The sequence below is a fragment of the Triticum aestivum genome, chromosome 6A, assembly GCF_018294505.1.
Source record: "Triticum aestivum cultivar Chinese Spring chromosome 6A, IWGSC CS RefSeq v2.1, whole genome shotgun sequence".
Classification (NCBI taxonomy): Eukaryota; Viridiplantae; Streptophyta; class Magnoliopsida; order Poales; family Poaceae; genus Triticum; species Triticum aestivum.
This window is the reverse complement of record NC_057809.1, coordinates 86,372,357-86,394,179: the sequence shown is the minus strand read 5'-3', so window position 1 is coordinate 86,394,179 and position 21,823 is coordinate 86,372,357. Positions and strand designations below refer to the sequence as shown.

The window sequence follows — 21,823 nt, the reverse complement described above, 5'->3', positions numbered from 1 at the left end:
AAACATGCGTTTTTTTCTCTTATATTAATTATTATTATTTGTGCAACTATTACATAACATACATTGCAATTTTATGTGAGAATTGATATGCAGGCGGCGACGGCTACGTCTGCAACTGCGGCGCGATGAAGATGGGCGGCGTCGGCTGCCACTGCGGCTCTTACCTACTATCCAAAAGGGAGAAACTAAATACGCCACAAGAGGAGATGGTGATGTACAAGATCTCTAAGATAGGGCACGAATTACCCGTGTTTGTGCAGAAGATGACGAAAAATGATATACTGAATCCAAACCTGGTGAGTTCATAACTTCAGATACCATGCGCAATATGTATAAAGCTCGCAAATTTAGAACAATTTTTTCCTGAATTAATCGTCGGCCTGATACCCGATCTCCATCCTGGCGCGCTCTTTTCTGAACAGTATTTTTGCAAGGCATATGTTTCGAGGTGTCTCCCGCGCCAACAAGAGGGCAACCAAATAATACCTCTCAAAGTTTTGCTGGAAGGTATGAAGATGGACACAAAGCTGGTCTTCACGAAATATTCCCATGGGACGTGGCCTACTATATATCGAGAAGACTGGAAGAAATTGATCGAAGATGCCGGGATGAAGGCCGGAGACATCTGCCTCTTCCAAGTTGTAGACAGGAGCAGCAGCGGGCTCAAGATGATGGTCCATATGATCCGCACGTCGGAAATGCTGGTAATAGCCTTAGTCTTGGAGGGTCGTATAGACCATTTTTTCTTGTGCATGTGCGACATTTTGCCTTTTAGCAGCTCCGGCACCGGCGGCGGCGACGGACCGAGCGCGTGGCCGTCAAGCCTGAGCACGCCGGAGACAGAGGAGCTGTACCGGTTTGGGCTCCTCGTGCCGCCGGGTTGCCGTCTGCCGCACGACTGGAAGCTCGACAAGGACGGCTACCCGAGGCGCGGGCCCGGCGCCATCGCGGAGGAGAAGCGGACCGGCGCCCGCAACAACATCGCCGGTCGTCACACGTTCTGGGACGGCAAAGACTACGCCGCCGTCATTCGCGCGTGCCGGCTCGCGGAGTCCGGCGGCACGGCAGACCTCGTCCCGCACCCCCGTCCAGAAGCACGCGGCCGTCGGGCCCCTCCACCACCTGCGCCGGCGACCGCCGATCCCCCCGCCCCGCCGGAGGTGGAACTGCCGCCGGAGCAGTTGGTTCTTCGGGAGGACGGCGATCCCGACGATACGCCGGATTACCTCGTCGCCCTGCGGGCGTCGGTGGCTGCAGCGGCAGCTGCAGAGGCAGCGGCGGCTGCGAGGGAGGCTGCCGAGCAGGCGGCAGCGATCCAGGCAGCGGCGATTCCGCCGGTGGTCCCGCAGGCGGAGGCGGCAGAGTCGTCGAACGGAGACGACATCGACTGGGAGCGGCTAGCCCAGGTCAGCGACGACGACGACGACGACGACGCCGGCGGCGGTGACGGTGCGGTCATCGATCTGTTGGTAGCGACGACGAGGAGGAGTAGTTGTTTTTTTTTAAAATGTTCTAAGTATGAACTATGAATCGTTTATGTTCGGATGAACTCGTTTCGTTTCCGTAGTGTTTAATGGACTATGTAAAATATATCTATGTTCAATCAAGTTTGTTCGAATGTTGTTTTAATTTGTCTTCAAAGTTTGTTCAAAAAATTAGCAAAATATTGAACGCTTATTTTGACAAAAATTTAAAAAATTTCCGACCCATGCATAAAAATGTTCACAATATATTTAAAAAATTTCCATCGAATATACATAGCACAAAATAAGGTATGCAATCATCTAAAAATTGTAGCAAAAAAAATCATGAAAACACATAAAATATAAAAGAAAACTGAATAAAAAGTCAAAAGTGTTTCTAAATGTTTATAAAGTGTTTTAGAAATGTTCACATGTTGTTAAAATATGTGCATATAGTAAAGCCCGGTGGATGAAAAAAATGAAAATTAAGAAATAAAAAATTTAATAAATTAAAAAATAATAAAAAAGGTGAGATATTTTAATTCGTTAATTAAAATTTTCTGAAATATTTTTAAATCCATTAACATTTATGAATCCGAGAATTTTTAAATTCATTAACATTATCTGAAATAGTTTTAAATTCACTAACATTTATGAATTTTCTGGAAACGCGAGACGTGACAAAATTTTAGGGGTTTTCGGCCCGGAAAATCGTAGAAAATTCATACGGACTCGAAGCGCGGCAAATTTTTGCGTGCGTGCCCTGCATGGTCACTGTGGCCCATGAAAAAAAATTGGGCACATTTGGCGGATGCGAAGCGGAGACGTGCGACCGAGGGTCCTCTCCGGCCATACCGCAACCACCCCCTTCCACAGCAAGTAACTGAGCGGTTTCACGGAATGCACCCAACTTTTGGCAGCGCGTGTGGGGCCCCATCCGGGCACCCCACAGCCAAAATGAACGATATCCAACAATGAACGCAAGTTGCGTCACGTCCGGGCAGTATTTTAGGGGTTTTCGTCCCGGAAAATCGTAGAAAATCCATACGGACTCGAAATGCGGCAAATTTTTGCGTGTGTGCCCTGCATGGTCACTGTGGCCCGTGAAAAAAAATTGGGCACGTTTGGCGGATGCGAAGCGGAGACGTGCGACCGAGGGTCCCCTCTGGCCATACCGCAACCACCCCCTTCCACAGCAAGTACCTGAGCGGTTTCACGGAATGCACCCAACTTTTGGCAGCGTGTGTGGGGCCCCACCCGGGCACCCCACGGCCAAAATGAACGAAATCCGACAACGAACGCAAGTTGCGTCACGTCCGGGTAGTATTTTAGGGGTTTTCGGCCCAGAAAATCGTAGAAAATCCATACGGACTCGAAACGCGGCAAATTTTTGCGTGCGTGCCCTGCATGGTCACTGTGGCCCGTGAAAAAAATTGGGCACGTTTGACGGATGCGAAGCGGAGACGTGCGACCGAGGGTCCCCTCCGGCCATACCGCAACCACCCCCTTCCACAGCAAGTACCTGAGCGGTTTCACGGAATGCACCCAACTTTTGGCAGCGTGTGTGGGGCCCCACCCGGGCACCCCACAGCCAAAATGAACGAAATCCGACAACGAACGCAAGTTGCGTCACGTCCGGGCAGTATTTTAGGGGTTTTCGGCCCGGAAAATCGTAGAAAATCCATACGGACTCGAAACGTGGCAAATTTTTGCGTGCGTGCCCTGCATGGTCACTGTGGCCCGTGAAAAAAATTTGGGCACGTTTGGCGGATGCGAAGCGGAGACGTGCGACCGAGGGTCCCCTCCAGCCATACCGCAACCACCCCTTCCAAAGCAAGTACTTGAGCGGTTTCACGGAATGCACCCAACTTTTGGCAGCGCGTGTGGGGCCCCACCCGGGCACCCCACGGTCAAAATGAACGAAATCCGACAATGAACGCAACTTGGGTCATGTCCGGGCAGTATTTTAGGGATTTTCAGCCCAGAAAATCGTAGAAAATCCGTACGGACTCGAAATGCGGCAAATTTTTGCGTGCGTGCCCTGCATGGTCACTGTGGCCCATGAAAAAAAATTCGGCACGTTTGGTGGAAGCGAAGCGGAGACGTGTGACCGAGGGTCCCCTCCGGCCATACCGCAACCCCCCCCCTTCCACAGCAAGTACCTGAGCGGTTTCACGGAATGCACCCAACTTTTGGCAGCGTGTGTGGGGCCCCACCCGGGCACCCCACGGCCAAAATGAACGAAATTCGACAACGAACGCAACTTGCGTCACGTCCGGGCAATATTTTAGGGGTTTTCGGCCCGGAAAATCATGGAAAATCCATACGGACTCGAAACGCGGCAAATTTTTGCGTGCGTGCCCTGCATGGTCACTGTGGCCCGTGAAAAAAAATTGGGCACATTTGGCGGATGCAAAGCGGAGACGTGCGACCGAGGGTCCCCTCCGGCCATACCGCAACCACCCCTTCCACAACATGTACCTGAGCGGTTTCATGGAATGCAGCCAACTTTTGGCAGCGCGTGTGGGGCCCCACCCGGGCACCCCACGGTCAAAATGAACGAAATCCGACAACGAACGCAAGTTGCGTCACGTCCGGGCAGTATTTTAGGGGTTTTCGGCCCGGAAAATCGTAGAAAATCCATACGGGCTCGAAATGCGGCAAATTTTTGCGTGCGTGCCCTGCATGGTCACTGTGGCCCGTGAAAAAAATTGGGAACGTTTGGCGGATGCGAAGCGGAGATGTGCGACCGAGGGTCCCCTCCGGCCATACCGCAACCACCCCCTTCCACAGCAAGTACTTGAGCGGTTTCACGGAATGCACCCAACTTTTGGCAGCGCGTGTGGGGCCCCACCCGGGCACCCCACGGCCAAAATGAACGAAATCCGACAACGAACGCAACTTGCGTCACGTCTGGGCAGTATTTTAGGGGTTTTCGGCCCGGAAAATCGTAGAAAATCCATACGGACTCGAAACGCGGCAAATTTTTGCGTGCGTGTCCTGCATGGTCACTGTGGCCCGTGATAAAAATTTGGGCACGTTTGGCGTATGTGAAGCGGAGACGTGCGACCGAGGGCCCCCTCCGGCCATACCGCAACCACCCCCTTCCACAGCAAGTACCTGAGCGGTTTCACGGAATGCACCCAACTTTTGGCAGCGCGTGTGGGGCCCCACCCGGGCACCCCACGGCCATAATGAACGAATTCCGACAACGAACGCAAGTTGCGTCACGTCCGGGCAGTATTTTAGGGGTTTTCGGCCCGAAAAATCGTAGAAAATCCATACGGACTCGAAACGCGGCAAATTTTTGCGTGCGTGCCCTGCATGGTCACTATGGCCCGTGAAAAAAATTGGGCACAAAACATGTTTGTTTTTCGTGCAAAGTTTATAAAAAATACACTAAATGACAAAATTATACAAATAAATAAATAAATACATATTCAATATTGTAGACTGGCCGTCGCCCACTTAATAATCGCCGCGGGTCCGATGCAGCAAAATATCTATCCAATATCTGCACGAGCCGTCGCTATCCAAGGGAATATTCCCGACAAACGCGCACGTTGCCCAATCACGTCACGCATGCCCTTTTTGCGTCGTACGTGCCGACGACGCGCTCGATCTGATCCCCGTCGCCCGCCGCCCACACTGTCGTTCCTCGCCCGACAGCTTTGCGCCGCCGTCAGCCCACACTAGTCGACGTCACCACCCGCTGTCAGTGCCGGTCGTCAACGCCCGTCGTCACCCAGCAATAGTCGACGTCAGCACCCTTCGTCAGCGCCGGTCGTCAGCGGCCGATGTCACCACTCGCCGTCAGCGCCGGTTGTGAACACGCCGTCAGACGCCGCCGTCAGCCGCTGTGATCGCCGTCGCCCGCTGTAGTCGCCGTCGGGCAGGTATATATTTTAAAATTTTCAACATTATATAACATATTAGCTACGTGCAACGTCATATAGATATTTTTATATGCAGTATGGACATCGATGGTGTGATTGCATGTTCTGTAGAAAAATGGGTTACTCTTGTTAATAAATTAACATCAAGTCAGCGATTTACGTTTTACGAAACGGAGATGGAGGGCATGTTACGAATACCTTCGGTCAAGATGCGTGATAATTTGCTTGCGCTTATGATTCAAGGTTACAATCCTAGTAGTAAAAAATTCATGGTGCAAGAGGCAGCTGGAAAAAGGGTTGATTTCATTGAGGCCTGATGATGTGTTTGCTATATTTGGTTTGAAGAATGAAGGAGTTGATGTTTCTAGTTTTTTGAGTATGGACCAAGGCAAAGCAATATAAAAAATTCCAGCTAGTTTTGTTAATAAGAAGAATGGTAAAATATTGATTGATGATCTTATTGAGAAGATTGTGAGAAATAAAAACGCGGACGATGAATTTGTTTGGATGGCGTTTCTCGTCCTGTGAGGGACTATAATTGCACCAGTGTCTAATGAGTACATTCCGAAGAATTATTATGCACTAGTGCAAGATGTCAGACAGATAAAAAAGTTCAACTGGAATGCATTCACTTTGCGGTTTTGTTTGTCGGAGATTGATACGGTCTTGCAGCCCGGTCGTGTTAGGGAATGGCCACGTGGCAACCTAGCACTTCTGCAGGTATGATTTATTTTTAAAATTGAATAGTTGTATTATGTAATAATAGTGTAACACATGCTAAATGGTTGTGTGTTTGTTTTGCAATATTTATATTGGGAGAAGGTGCAGCCAAGCACCGGTCCAAAGTATGATCCTTTAGCGTTGTTGAGCCCCTTGATGAGGAATTGGACAGAAGCGGCAGCGGAGAAAAGAGACAAGTACGACTTCCAAAATGGTCGTGGTGTTGGAATGGTAATACGCTAAATATTTATTTTTCCATTTAAAGTCTGCAATTAATTATTAATTAAATATGATTGTATGATTCTTTATGTTGTAGATCGATGACACCATTACTGAAGAGTACCGCTTAAACAAAATAAGAATGGAACAGGCTGAAAAGAACAAGAAATCCAGTACGAGAAAGTCTAACATTACTGGAAGGAGAACAGGTGTGAGTACATCTGAGGCTTCAGCTACCCAGAACCCTATTATGGATCGGATTTTGACTGAGATGAAGCACATTCGTAAGGATATGCTTCGTATGCCGGAGCTATGCGCACAGGTACAAGTTTTTTTATTTTGCCGTTCACAATGGTTTTCGATGTGTCACATAACTAATTACAACTAATTTTTAATCACAGGGGGTCATAGAGAAATCGAACAAAAGCGCTGTATTTTACAAAGCCGGTGATAGTGAAAAAGAAGAAGAGAATGAGTATGGTGAAAATAGTGAAAGTAGAAATTATGGTGGAAAACCTCGTAAGGAATTTGTATATAATCCTGATGTGGAGAATTTCGAAACACCGGGAAAAAAGAATGTGCAAGAGGATGATGAAGATGATATTAATGATTCTGAAGAGAAGACACCTTATTATTGCACACCTGAATATTTCAATAGTTTCAAGGGTGATGAAGAAGATCCTATCGAAGTTCCTGAGGTATCTGATGAGAAATCCGTTACATCTTTAGGAACAGATGAAACCGCATCACGTGGATCGGTAGATTGTATTCGAGAAGATGAGGTAGAGGAGAAGGGTGTAGGGAAACGGAAGCGGAGACGATCAAACCTTATAAAGTCTCCTTATATTCCCGTTATACCTACAAAGCGTGCAAAGCGTTCAGCAAAAGCAAGTGAGTTTTATCATATTATTTTCGAGCTGAAATTACTACTTATCATTGAATTATTAACATATTGCCGTCATGTATTGCAGAACTATTCGAGAAAGAAGTCTTTGAAGAAGAATACGATGTGATTAAAGCTAGTGTTAAGTTTGTTCGTGCTTATCAGCGGTCAGCAAAACATAGAAAGAAGGAAATATTCAATGATGGCATGCACGAAGGTCCGAGTGCAGAGAGGGCTTGTAAGATTCTTGACCATGAATGGATAACCGGTGATGTAAGTTATTGTTCTGTTTTCTATTAGCATTCAATGCAAATTGGAATTGTTATACATCATTTAAATTATTTTCAGGTTATCAATGCTTATTCGTCGTATCTGTTGGGAGTTGTTGGTGAAGATCGTCATATAATGCCGACCTGACTGGTCAATTGGTTACTTGAATTTAGACCGGACACCCAGGGAGGAAAAAATGACAACGAAGTTGTGGAGAAGAAGAATGGACCCTTGAATAGATGCACCGATGAGTATTTTAAAAAAGATAAGGTAAGTTCAACTGCCTTAAAGTATGCATATATAGGATATAAATAATAAGATAGTATATGTTGATTGCATCATATTTTTGTTGTGATGCAGCTTTATATTCCTCTTAATAAGGGAAATACCCACTGGGTTTCGGTTGTCATGCATCGCCCGAAGTAAGAGTTTCAGGTTCTTGATTCTTTGATGGGACCCGAACTTGACAGTGAAATTACAGAAAAAGTTGAGGAACTAGTACGGCATAAATTTACATGAGCATATTGAAATTATCATTTAGTAACTGAACTATGTTAAATTCTTTTCGTGCTATTATGTATATGAACAAAAAAATCAACTTGGATATGACATACGTGATGCGAATGCGAGCGGTGCTGTGAATTTTCCGGATGTGTCTACCTGGCCTATCAAAACGTATAACATCCCACAACAAGAAGACGGGTGAGTAAATACTTTCATATTGTTTTAATATCTTACCTCAAATACGAACTTATGAACTGTTGTTTGTACGGACCAGCAATTCATGTGGAATATTTGTTCTTCGATGCTTTCAATATTGGAACGGTGAAAAATAAACAAGCCATTTTTCCCAGGTCTGTTTTTTTTCAAATGCTTATATTCAATTAAATTCATTGTGTAATACTATTTGAATTGTACTAATATGAAGTTCTAACAGGGGTCAATTGATAAATCGAGGGACTTAATGATTGCGCAGCTTATTTTTTCGGAGATAAATACGCTCAACGATGTGAAGGACAAAGTTACCCGGCTTGCAAAGAAGAAAAAAATGTGCCAAAATTTTTGTAAAAGAAAATTTTATAGGCTCAAATAATGTTTACATTTATTTCGACTATCATGTCTTGTGATGAAGAAGACACTACTATTTTGAATATTTAAGTCGAGAATGACATTTGGATTATTATATTGTCTTCATGCCGTTGTCTTTACATTTGAAATCTTCATATTTATAGTTGTGCAGTCGTCAAGTTGTTTTCCTGTACTGCTGAATGTTAAAAAAATGTATATGTATTTATTATGCACTTTAAAGCACTGTCGATGTCGCTTATTATAACACCGACGTTCTTGATTTCCTTTTCTACAAAAAAAAATTGCCGACAAGTACGCCGGCCAGTCTGACGTCAGAAAGGACTGACGGCACTGTCCAACAGGGCAGCGTCGAACGACGGGTAGCATAACTAATCAAAGACGCTCGACTGCAAGTGCGCCGCCGGGTATATAAGCTGGTCGTCGCACGCTCCGTCGGGCGAGGTGGGACTAAAACTTAGCTATCGCAGCCGCCGTGCCTGCAGCGACGCACGTGACCGCATGGGCCGGCCCAATATCATTGTTTCCGCCCACGGCGCGACGACGGCCCAAGTAGCACGCTGCGCGACGACGGCCCAAGTTCCACGCGGGGCGACTTGGGATGTTTAGTCCCACCTCGGCCGACGGAGGGCGCGACGACCGGCTTATATACCCGACGGCACATAGGCTATCGAACTCCTTTCGTTGCCTTGTACTGATGCCGCCGTCCGACTCTGCCCTGTGGAACAGTGCCGCCGGCCGACGCTGCCACTGTGGGACAGTGCCGCCGGCCGACGCTGCCACTGTGGGACAGTGCCGCCGGCCGACGCTCCCACTGTGGGACAGTGCCGCCGGCGCACTTGTCGGGTGTTTTTTTTAAAAATGACGGTGTTCTAAGCGACGGTGACCGTGCAATGCAGAAAATATACAGTAAACATCGACGGCAGTACTATGCAAAAATGAGCACGTCAAAATAAACAACAGCGACTTGCACAAAATTAACAGTAAAAATTAACACATCAAAATAAACAAAGTAAAACTCCTTCTTGCATTACATAGTGTGTCATCAAAACAAAATAGTCTGACATCAACGAAGTAAAATAAGTTCATATAACATATTATAACAATTATTAAAGATCAAATGTATAGAACATTAAAAAACTGTCTTCAATGAAAGGGTGGAACGATCTTCCATAGCCATCCATAATAAAACTGTCTTCAATCAAAGGGTGAACTAATCTTCCATACTCCACAAGTTAAGCAAAGTTCCTACATAACAATAAGATATGTGTTAATTCACAATGAACAAATAAATTCGGTTTGAACAATAACATATACAATAACATAAGAAAATCATACTTAGGATTTTGAGGGCACGTGGACTTATAATGACCCGTAACACCGCACGGTCCACATTGACGTTTGCTTTTCTCATCAAAAGCTTTTGGTCGCCCATTTTTAGTGACATCAGGACCATCCTTACCGCGGCCTTTAACATTCTGTTTTGGTGCGTCTTTGATGTTAACTTTTGCGGGATCACGAACAAGACCATGATCTTGATTAGGCTCGAATGCATCGTCGTTCACAAACTGTACCTCCGCACCAGGCTCATCCTCCTCAGTGTAATCATTATCTATTATGTCCCTCAGAGCCGCCTTCAACTTGTCGAATAAAAATGGTTTATGATATGCTTTATGAGTTGCTTCAGCAGATAAGATAGTCAACTCGCTGTACCTAGCTCTGTCCCCTACACCTTCCCATCCCCATGCAAACAGATTGCTAGTGTGCTTCACGGGAAGTCCACCCCTTGCAACTTGGCTCAACCTCCGTAGTACTAAACACTTAGGTATCTCACGTAAGCGTAGCTGAATCAGAACGTGAAGAATATGTTTGCAAGGAAGTCCTTTGCGATACATGTTGGGGAACGTAGCAGAAATTCAAAATTTTCCTACGTGTCACCAAGATCTATCTATGGAGAGACCAGCAACGAGGGGAAGGAGAGTGCATCTACATACCCTTGTAGATCGCTAAGCGGAAGCGTTCAAGTGAACGGGGTTGATGAAGTCGTACTCGTCGTGATTCAAATCACCGATGATCAAGTGCCGAACGCACGACACCTCCGCGTTCAACACACGTACAGCCCGGTGACGTCTCCCATGCCTTGATCCAGCAAGGAGAGAGGGAGAGGTTGATGGAGATCCAGTAGCACGACGGCGTGGTGGAAGTAGCGGGATTCCAACAGGGCTTCGCTAAGCGCTGCGGGAGGAGGTAGATGTGTCACGGGAGGGAGAGGGAGGCGCCAGGCCTTAGATTGGTTTGCTCCTCCTTTTCCCCACTATATATAGGGCCAAGGGAGAGGGGGAGGGCGCAGCCTTGCCCCTTCCTCCAAGGAAGGGTGCGGCCAAGGGTGGGGAGGAGTCCATCCTCCCCAAGGCACCTCGGAGGTGCCTTCCCCCTTTAGGACTCTCCCCTTTTTCTCTTCTCTTGGCGCATGGGCCTCTTGGGGCTGGTGCCTTTGGCCCATGTAGGCCAAGGAGCACCCCCTACAGCCCATGTGGCCCCCCGGGGCAGGTGGCCCCACCCGGTGGACCCCCGGGACCCTTCCGGTGGTCCCGGTACAATACCGGTGACCCCGAAACTTGTCCCGATGGCCGAAATAGCACTTCCTATATATAATTCTTTACCTCCGGACTATTCCGGAACTCCTCATGACGTCCGGGATCTCATCCGGGACTCCGAACAACTTTCGGGTTACCGCATACTAATATCTCTACAACCCTAGCATTATCGAACCTTAAGTGTGTAGACCCTACGGGTTCGGGAGACATGCAGACATGACCGAGACGTTCTCCGGTCAATAACCAACAGCGGGATCTGGATACCCATGATGGCTCCCACATGTTCCACGATGATCTCATCGGATGAACCACGATGTCAAGGACTTAATCAATCCCATATACAATTCCCTTTGTCTATCGGTATGTTACTTGCCCGAGATTCGATCGTCGGTATCCCGATACCTTGTTCAATCTCGTTACCGGCAAGTCTCTTTACTCGTTCCGTAACACATCATCACGTGATCAACTCTTTGGTCACATTGCGCATATGATGATGTCCTACCAAGTGGGCCCAGAGATACCTCTCCGCTTACACGGAGTGACAAATCCCAGTCTCGATTCGTGCCAACCCAACAGACACTTTCGGAGATACCTGTAATGCACCTTTATAGTCACCCAGTTACATTGTGACGTTTGATACACCCAAAGCATTCCTACGGTATCCGGGAGTTGCACAATCTCATGGTCTAAGGAAATGATACTTGACAGTAGAAAAGCTTTAGCATACGAACTATACGATCTTTGTGCTAGGCTTAGGATTAGGTCTTGTCCATCACATCATTCTCCTAATGATGTGATCCCGTTATCAACGACATCCAATGTCCATGGTTAGGAAACCGTAACCATCTATTGATCAACGAGCTAGTCAACTAGAGGCTTACTAGGGACATGGTGTTGTCTATGTATCCACACATGTATCTGAGTTTCCTATCAATACAATTATAGCATGGATAATAAACGATTATCATAAACAAGGAAATATAATAATAACTAATTTATTATTGCCTCTAGGGCATATTTCCAACAGTCTCCCACTTGCACTAGAGTCAATAATCTAGTTCACATCGCCATGTGATTAACACTCACAGGTCACATCGCCATGTGACTAACACCCAAAGAGTTTACTAGAGTCAGCAATCTAGTTCACATCACTATGTGATTAACACTCAATGAGTTTTAGGTTTGATCATGTTGCTTGTGAGAGAGGTTTTAGTCAAGGGGTTTGAACCTTTCAGATCCGTGTGTGCTTTACAAATCTCTATGTCATCTCCTAGATGTAGCTACCACGTTCTGTTTGGAGCTATTCTAAATAACTGTTCTACTTGGAGCTATTCTAAATTGTTGCTCCATTATACGTATCCGGTATCTCTACTCAGAGCTATCCGGATAGGTGTCAAGCTTGCATCGACGTAACCCTTTACGACGAACTCTTTTACCACCTCCATAATCGAGAAAATTCCTTAGTCCACTAGTTACTAAGGATAACTTTGACCGCTGTCCTGTGATCCATTCTTGGATCACTCTTGTACCCCTTGACTGACTCATGGCAAGGCACACTTCAGGTGCGGTACACAGCATAGCATACTGTAGAGCCTATGTCTTAAGCATAGGGGACGACCTTCGTCCTTTCTCTCTATTCTGCCGTGGTCGAGCTTTAAGTCTTAACTTCATACCTTACAACTCAGGCAAGAACTCCTTCTTTGACTGATCCATCTTGAACACCTTCAAGATCACGTCAAGGTATGTGCTCATTTGAAAGTACTATTAAGCGTTTTGATCTATCCTTATAGATCTTGATGCTCAATGTTCAAGTAGCTTAATCCAGGTTTTCCATTGAAAAACACTTTCCAAATAACCCTATATGCTTTCCAGAAATTCTACATCATTTCTGATCCATAATATGTCAACAACATATACTCATCGGAAATTCTATAGTGCTCCCACTCACTTCTTTGGAAATACAAGTTTCTCATAAACTTTGTATACACCCAAAATCTTTGATCATCTCATCAAAGCATACATTCCAACTTCGAGATGCTTACTCCAGTCCTCAGAAGGATAGCTGGAGCTTTGCATACTTATTAGCATCTTTCAGGATTGACGAAACCTTCCGGTTGTATCACATACAACCTTTCCTCAAGAAAATAGTCGAGGAAACTATGTTTTGACATCCTATCTGCAAGATTTCATAAATAATGCAGTGATCGCTAACATAATTCTAACAGACTCTTAGCATCGCTATGAGTGAGAAAATCTCACCGTAGTCAACTCCTTGAACTTGTCAGAAAACATCTTAACGACAAGTCGAGCTTTCTTAATGGTGACATTTACCATCATTGTCTGTCTTCCTTTTAAAATCCATATGTACCTAACAGCCTTACGACCATCAAGTAGTTCTTCCAAAGTCTACACTTTATTTTCATATATGGATCCTCTCTCGGATTTTATGGCCTCGAGCCATTTATCGGAATCCGGGCCCACCATCGCTTCTCCATAGCTTGTAGGCTCATTGTTGTCTAGCAACATGACTTTCAAGACAGGATTACGTACCACTCTGAAGTAGTACGCATCCTTGTCATCCTAGGATGTTTGGTAGTGACTTGATCTGAAGTCTCATGATCAATATCATAAGCTTCCACTTTAATTGGTGTAGGTGCCACAGGAACAACTCTTTGTGCCCTGCTATACACTAGTTGAAGTAACGGTTCAATAACCTCATCAAGTCTCCACCATCCTCCCACTCAATTCTTTCGAGAGAAACTTTTCCTCGAGAAAGGACCCGATTCTAGAAACAATCCCTTATTGCTTTCGGATCTGAGATAGGAGGTATACCCAACTGTTTTGGGTGTCCTATGAAGATGCATTTATCCGCTTTGGGTTCGAGCTTATCAGCCTGAAACTTTTTCACATAAGCGTCGCAGTCCCAAATTTTTAAGAAACGACAACTTAGGTTTCTCTAAACCATAATTCATACGGTGTCATCTCAACGGAATTACGTGGTGCCCTATTAAAGTGAGTGTGGGTGTCTCTAATGCCTAACCCATGAACAATAGTGGTAATTCGATAAGAGAAATCATGGTACGCATCATATCCAATAGGGTGCAACTATGATGTTCGGACACACCATCACACTATGGTGTTCCAGGTGGTATTAATTGCGAAACAATTTCCATAATGTCTTAATTGTGTGCCAAAACTCGTAACTCAGATATTCATCTCTATGATCATATCATAGACATGTTATCCTCTTGTCACAATGATCTTCTACTTCACTCTGAAATTACTTGAACCATTCAATAATTCAGACTTGTGTTTCATCAAGTAAATATTCTCAACATCTACTTGAATCATCTGTGAAGTAAGAACATAACGATATTCACTGCATGCCTCAGCACTCATTGGACTGCACACATCAAAATGTGTTACTTCCAACAAGTTGCTATCTTGTTCCATCTTACTGAAAACGAGGCTTTTCAGTCATCTTGCCCATGTGGTATGATTTGCATATCTCAAGTGATTCAAAATCAAGTGAGTCCAAACGATCCATCTGCATGGAGTTTCTTCATGCGTATACACCAATAGACATGGTTCGCATGTCTCAAACTTTTCAAAAACGAGTGAGTCCAAAGATCCATCAACATGGAGCTTCTTCATGCGTTTTATACCAATATGACTTACATGGCAGTGCCACAAGTAAGTGGTACTATCATTACTATCTTATATTTTTGGCATGAAAATGTGTATCACTACGATCGAGATTCAATAAACCATTCCTTTAGGTGCAAGACCATTGAAGGTATTATTCAAATAAATAGAGTAACCATTATTCTCCTTAAATGAATAACCGTATTGCGATAGACATAATCCAATCATGTCTATGCTCAACGCAAACACCAAATGACAATTATTCAGGTTTAATACTAATCTTGATGGTAGAGGGAGCGTGCGATGTTTGATCACATCAAACTTGGAAACACTTCCAACACATATCGTTAGCTCACCTTTAGCTAGTCTCCGTTTATTCCGTAGCTCTTTTATTTCGAGTTACTAACACTTAGCAACTGAACCGGTATCTTAATACCCTGGTGCTACTAGGAGTACTAGTAAAGTACACATTAACATAATGTATATCCAATATACTTCTATCGACCTTGCCAGCCTTCTCATCTACCAAGTATCTAGGGTAATTCTGCTCCAGTGGCTATTCCCTTATTACAGAAGCACTTAGTCTCAGGTTTGGGTTCAACCTTGGGTTTCTTCACTAGAGCAGCAGCTGATTTGCCGTTTCATGAAGCATCCCTTCTTGCCCTTGCCCTTCTTGAAACTAGTGGTTTCACCAACCATCAACAATTGATGCTCCTTCTTGATTTCTACTTTCGCGATGTCAAACAACGCGAATACCTCAAGGATCATCATCTCTATCCTTGATATGTTATAGTTCATCACGAAGCTCTAGCAGCTTGGTGGCAATGACTTTGGGGAAACATCACTATCTCATCTGGAAGATCAACTCCCACTCGATTCAAGTGATTGTTGCACTCAGACAATCTGAGCACAAGCTCAACGATTGAGCTTTTCTCCCTGAGTTTGCAGGCTAAGAAAATCGTCGGAGGTCACGATTCTGAAATCCTAATTTCAGCCCTCGAAACATCTCATATGTTCCGCGATGTTTCGAAAAACGTCTTTGGTGCCTCTACTTAAGCCATTTAACTGAACTATCACGTAGTTATCAAAACGTGTATGTCCGATGTTCGCAACATCCACAGACGACGTTTGGGGTTCAGCACACTGAGCGGTGCATTAAGGACATAAGCTTTCTACTGTCCGCATAATCGCTACTATCAACTTTCAACTATATTTTCTCTAGGAACATATCTAAACAGTGGAACTAAAGCGCGAGCTTCGACATAATTTGCAAAAATCCTTTTGACTATGTTCAGAATAATTAAGTTCATCTTATGAACTCCCACTCAGATTAGACATCCCTCTAGTCATCTAAGTGTTACACGATCCGAGTTGACTAGGCCATGTCCGATTACACGTGAGACGGACTAGTCATCACCGGTGAACATCTTCATGTTGATCGTATCTTCCATACGACTCGTGTTCGACCTTTCGGTCTCTCTGTTCCGAGGCCATGTCTTCACATGCTAGGCTCGTCAAGTTAACCCTAAGTGTTTTTGCTGTGTAAAACTGTCTTACACCCGTTGTATGTGAACGTAAGGATCTATCACACCCGATTAACACGTGGTGCTTCGAAACGACGAACTGTAGCAATGATGCACAGTTAGGGGAGAACACTTCTTGAAATTTTAATGAGGGATCATCTTATTTACTACCGTCGTTCTAAGCAAATAAGATGTATAAACATGATAAACATCACATGCAATCAAATAATAGTGACATGATATGGCCAATATCATATAGCTCCTTTGATCTCCATCTTGGGGCTCCATGATCATCTATTACAAGAACATGATCAATCTCATACATTACATATATCATTCATCACATCCTTTTGGCCATATCACATCACATAGCATACCCTGCAAAAACAAGTTAGATGTCCTCTAATTGTTGTTTGCATGTTTTACGTGGCTGCTATGGGTTTCTAGCAAGAACGTTTCTTACCTACGCAAAACCACAACGTGATATGCCAATTGCTATTTACCCTTCATAAGGACCCTTTTCATCGAATCCGACCCGACTAAAGTAGGAGAGACAGACACCCGCTAGCCACCTTATGCAACTAGTGCATGTTTGTCGGTGGAACCGGTCTCACGTAAGAATACGTGTAAGGTTGGTCCGGGCCGCTTCATCCCACGATGCCGCCGAATCAAGATAAGACTAGTAACGACAAGCATATTGAACAAAATCAACGCCCACAACTACTTTGTGTTCTACTCGTGCATAGAATCTACGCAATAGACCTAGCTCATGATGCCACTGTTGGGGAACGTAGCAGAAATTCAAAATTTTCCTACGCGTCACCAAGATCTATCTATGGAGAGACCAGCAACAAGGGGAAGGAGAGTGCATCTACATACCCTTATAGATCGCTAAGCGGAAGCGTTCAAGTGAACGGGGTTGATGAAGTCGTACTCGTCGTGATTCAAATCACCGATGATCAAGTGCCGAACGCACGGCACCTCCGCGTTCAACACACGTACAGCCCGGTGACGTCTCCCATGCCTTGATCCAGCAAGGAGAGAGGGAGAGGTTGATGGAGATCCAGCAGCACGACGGCGTGGTGGAAGTAGCGGGATTCCAACAGGGCTTCGCTAAGCGCTGCGGGAGGAGGTAGATGTGTCACGGGAGGGAGAGGGAGGCGCCAGGCCTTAGATTGGTTTGCTCCTCCTTTTCCCCACTATATATAGGGCCAAGGGAGAGGGGGAGGGCGCAGCCTTGCCCCTTCCTCCAAGGAAGGGTGCGGCCAAGGGTGGGGAGGAGTCCATCCTCCCCAAGGCACCTCGGAGGTGCCTTCCCCCTTTAGGACTCTCCCCTTTTTCTCTTCTCTTGGCGCATGGGCCTCTTGGGGCTGGTGACCTTGGCCCATGTAGGCCAAGGAGCACCCCCTACAGCCGATGTGGCCCTCCGGGGCAGGTGGCCCCACCCGGTGGACCCCCGGGACCCTTCCGGTGGTCCCGGTACAATACCGGTGACCCCGAAACTTGTCCCGATGGCCGAAATAACACTTCCTATATATAATTCTTTACCTCCGGACCATTCCGGAACTCCTCGTGACGTTCGGGATCTCATCCGGGACTCCGAACAACTTTCAGGTTACCGCATACTAATATCTCTACAACCCTAGTGTCACCGAACCTTAAGTGTGTAGACCCTACGGGTTCGGGAGACATGCAGACATGACCGAGACGTTCTCCGGTCAATAACCAACAGTGGGATCTGGATACCCATGATGGCTCCCACATGTTCCATGATGATCTCATCGGATGAACCACGATGTCAAGGACTCAATCAATCCCATATACAATTCCCTTTGTCTATCGGTATGTTACTTGCCCGAGATTCGATCATCGGTATCCCGATACCTTGTTCAATCTCATTACCGGCAAGTCTCTTTACTCGTTCCGTAACACATCATCCCGTGATCAACTCTTTGGTCACATTGCGCATATGATGATGTCCTACCGAGTGGGTCCAGAGATACCTCTCCGCTTACACGGAGTGACAAATCCCAGTCTCGATTCGTGCCAACCCAACAGACACTTTCGGAGATACCTGTAATGCACCTTTATAGTCACCCAGTTACGTTGTGACGTTTGATACACCCAAAGCATTCCTACGGTATCCGGGAGTTGCACAATCTCATGGTCTAAGGAAATGATACTTGACATTAGAAAAGCTTTAGCATACGAACTATACGATCTTTGTGCTAGGCTTAGGATTAGGTCTTGTCCATCACATCATTCTCCTAATGATGTGATCCCGTTATCAACGACATCCAATGTCCATGGTTAGGAAACCGTAACCATCTATTGATCAACGAGCTAGTCAACTAGAGGCTTACTAGGGACATGGTGTTGTCTATGTATCCACACATGTATCTGAGTTTCCTATCAATACAATTATAGCATGGATAATAAACGATTATCATGAACAAGGAAATATAATAATAACTAATTTATTATTGCCTCTAGGGCATATTTCCAACAATACATGCTTCTGCAACTGCACTTCACAGTTTCTTCTAAGTTACCTGGGGTGTAGTCCACAGTGAATCTGATATCTCTATTTTCCTTCCATGTCAGTATGAATCTGTGAGTGTCTGCTCCTCTCAGTCTCTCAAGGACCTCTAGCTCCCGTGCCTTCTTCATATCTTCCTGCAAGATATAAAAGTTTGTCGCAGTGAACTCACGGGCAGCTGATTTCTCAATATCTTTACACTCATCCAATACTGGTACTGGAACTGTATGTGAGTTTGTGCAATCGTCATGCGCCTCATTCTCACGGAGACGAACTATGCAGTTCTCATAGTGCACAATCATATCAACAATAGTCATACCGGAGTCTAGATGCAAGTGAAGGCATGAATTCAGACTCTCACTTCGCTGGTTACTTCGCGTACCTAAGAAAAACCCACCTGACAGATATGATGCAGCCTAAAGCCTTTTCTTCTTGTACATCCTACGTAACCATGTCTTTGTTTTCTCCGACTGCCATTTGGCGGTAAACGCTGCCCATCTCTCCTCAAATACCTTTTTTGAAGTGGCATAATAAAGTAGAGACCTGAACTCCTTTAGAGACTTATGATGAAGGTGTTTCTGCATGTTCTTCTCAATATGCCACGAGCAAAGACGATGCCAAACCTCCGAAAGTACCTTTCTTATGGCCTTAATCATAGCTGCATCTCCATCAGTAATTACTGACCTGGGCCTCTTCTGACAGTGAGCCCTCAAAAACGTCTGAAGCAGCCAGACATATGTATCTTCCGTCTCGTTAGACACAAGAGCACAACCGAATACCGTGGTGCAACGGTGGTTGTTCAGACCAACAAAAGGTATAAATGGCATGCCATACCTATTCATCCTGTATGTGCTGTCGAAGACTGTCACATCACCGTAGTCAACATAGTCTCGACGTGATTGAGAATCACACCAGAATATGTTTTTCAGCCTTCCTTCATCATCGACGGTGTGCTCAAAGAAGAAATCTGGATCTCTCTCTTTTCTGGTCATCATGATCCCAATGGCAGTGTCTGCATCACCTTGTGCAAGCAACTTCATTTTTTCTCTATAACACATGTTATAAAGCTTCTTCCTCCCAAAACCAGCATTTGCATATGACCCGGAGCGCGCAACGAGTTGATCATAAATCATATGTTTCCTGATTTCAGCACCTGCCATGGTTAAGATCTCAGCCTTCTGATATTCTTTTATCTGATTGTGAGACCGAAGAAATGTGACTTCATCCGGTCTAGCTAGAACGTGACTGTGATCATCATTGGAACTGCTGACATACCAAATGTCACGCTCTTTATCAAGTTTCAAAGTTATATGCGCATCGCAGAAGCAACGAGTCTCCCCTCTCAGCCTGCGGGTCCTGCCTTCCATTGTACAACGTTTTGTCTGTCGTTTCCCAGCTCTCGCACACACATACTTTCTCAAGCGCTTAGTTGCCTCAGGACCTTTCGAATATTTCAGTGAGTCCTTTCTTACGCTGAAACCACGCTCGTACGCATACTGATTATAGAAATTGTAAGCATCTCCTAGTGACTTGAACGTCTTCCTCATGACCTTCCAATGCATATCCAATGATTCTTGCTGATATTCATCAAATCCGATGTCAAAATTAAACAGATCATCACCAACATGCTCATCATTCCCGCTTGTACCATCTACATCTCCCTGTAAATTAATGCATTAAACCATTTATGTCAGTCAGTTATAATTTTAAAATGTACTTTAGTGATGTAAGTTTCAAAACTTACTTTGCTGGAGCTGTCATCATGAGATGCATCAACGTGCGATTTGTCACTTTCATCGTCCACAATATTCCTCACAAAGTCCCCGTCCTCGTCCATCTGCGCGCATTGCAAAAAAAACATGTAAGCGCTCATATGGTTATTATGTCATTTCTTCTCTGATTTTATTAATAACATACCCGGAGTGCACTTTCAGCAAATGAATCATCTATATCCATATCATCATCATCATCGCCATGTCGCTGCATCATGCAAAAAATATTAAATTTTTCGTGCGGTCTATCATATTTACCCCCTCATATTTATTGTTTTATCAACATTGATCACACTTACATTGCCACTATAAGATTCATCCAAACTCATGTAGTTCTCCTCACGAGGTTCATCCATATTCCGTGACGAGGTTTCGTTGTCCTCGCCGTAATCATCGCCATCATAATCCCCCTCCTCCTCTAACTATATATAGTTAAAAAAGTGTACGATGAATCAAACGCCGTGTAACATCATCCCTAAAACAACTATCTTATCAAGCACAACAATGTCTCAAACCAACCTCTTGCACGGCGGCGAGGATTTCAGCCGGATCCATTTCCTCCGATGACGAACGTGATGACGACGTGACGTTGCTGGCCGGCGGAGGCAGGTGTCGACGGCGTGAGGACGATGGCTGGTCGTAGTAGGCGTAGTGCGCGGAGGGAGGCGGCGACGTAGATCGCGGGTGGGCGGCCATCTGGGCGACGGGAATGGAATGCGGCGGCGGGCACGCGCGCCGGCAACGGTAAAGGCGCCGGGGCACGCGCGGCGGCCTGTTTGGGCCGCGACTCGGGCGACGGCGACTTCGTGCAGATGGGGGCCAACGTGGAGACGGCGTGGATGCGTTAGGGTTCAGGGTTTCGACGGCGGGCGTCGGCGGCTACCGTGTCTTTTTTTTTCCTCCAACAACTGTCCACGCCAACGTCGAGACGTGAGGGCGTACGGCAACGGGTGCGGGTACGCGGGCGGGCGGGCGTACAGTAACGGGTGCGGCATACGCGGGCGGGCATACGCGCGACGTACGGTGTCAGGTGGGTATTCCTATACCTAATGTGAAATTACCATACTACCCACTATACGTTTTAGAGGGTTGTACCGAAGCACTCCCCCTATATATATCAGTTGTACTAACATTTCAATCTGCTGTGTGCTGCTAGCCTGGCAAGGAAGGAAGCACCAGCGTCGAGGCTAGCGAGCCTCGCTCGGAGGAG

The 21,823-nt window shown here is 45.6% G+C and overlaps 1 protein-coding gene across 1 annotated transcript; it reads right to left on the bottom strand.

Annotated features, from left to right (window-relative positions):
* Positions 1-8,642: 8,642 nt before the first annotated feature.
* On the bottom strand, positions 8,643-21,309 carry LOC123129477 (protein FAR1-RELATED SEQUENCE 11-like). The gene is made up of 7 exons (XM_044549627.1): positions 21,133-21,309; positions 20,913-21,035; positions 20,759-20,821; positions 20,586-20,678; positions 19,782-20,502; positions 8,788-8,881; positions 8,643-8,715 (listed from the first exon to the last, which is right to left on the bottom strand). Exons 1-7 carry the CDS (start codon positions 21,307-21,309, stop codon positions 8,643-8,645), a joined length of 1,344 nt encoding a protein of 447 aa, XP_044405562.1.
* Between the last annotated feature and the right edge of the window lie 514 nt (positions 21,310-21,823).

Bases quoted from the DNA above. Each gene is read 5' to 3' on its own strand.
- LOC123129477 (XM_044549627.1), bottom strand. From the start codon at position 21,309: ATGGCCGCCCACCCGCGATCTACGTCGCCGCCTCCCTCCGCGCACTAC. The intron at 20,679-20,758 runs GTATGTTATTAA...CAATGCGCGCAG, and splicing joins TTGCTGAAAGTGCACTCCGG to ATGGACGAGGACGGGGACTT. The intron at 8,716-8,787 runs GTGTTATAATAA...TTTAACATTCAG, and splicing joins AAAGGAAATCAAGAACGTCG to CAGTACAGGAAAACAACTTG.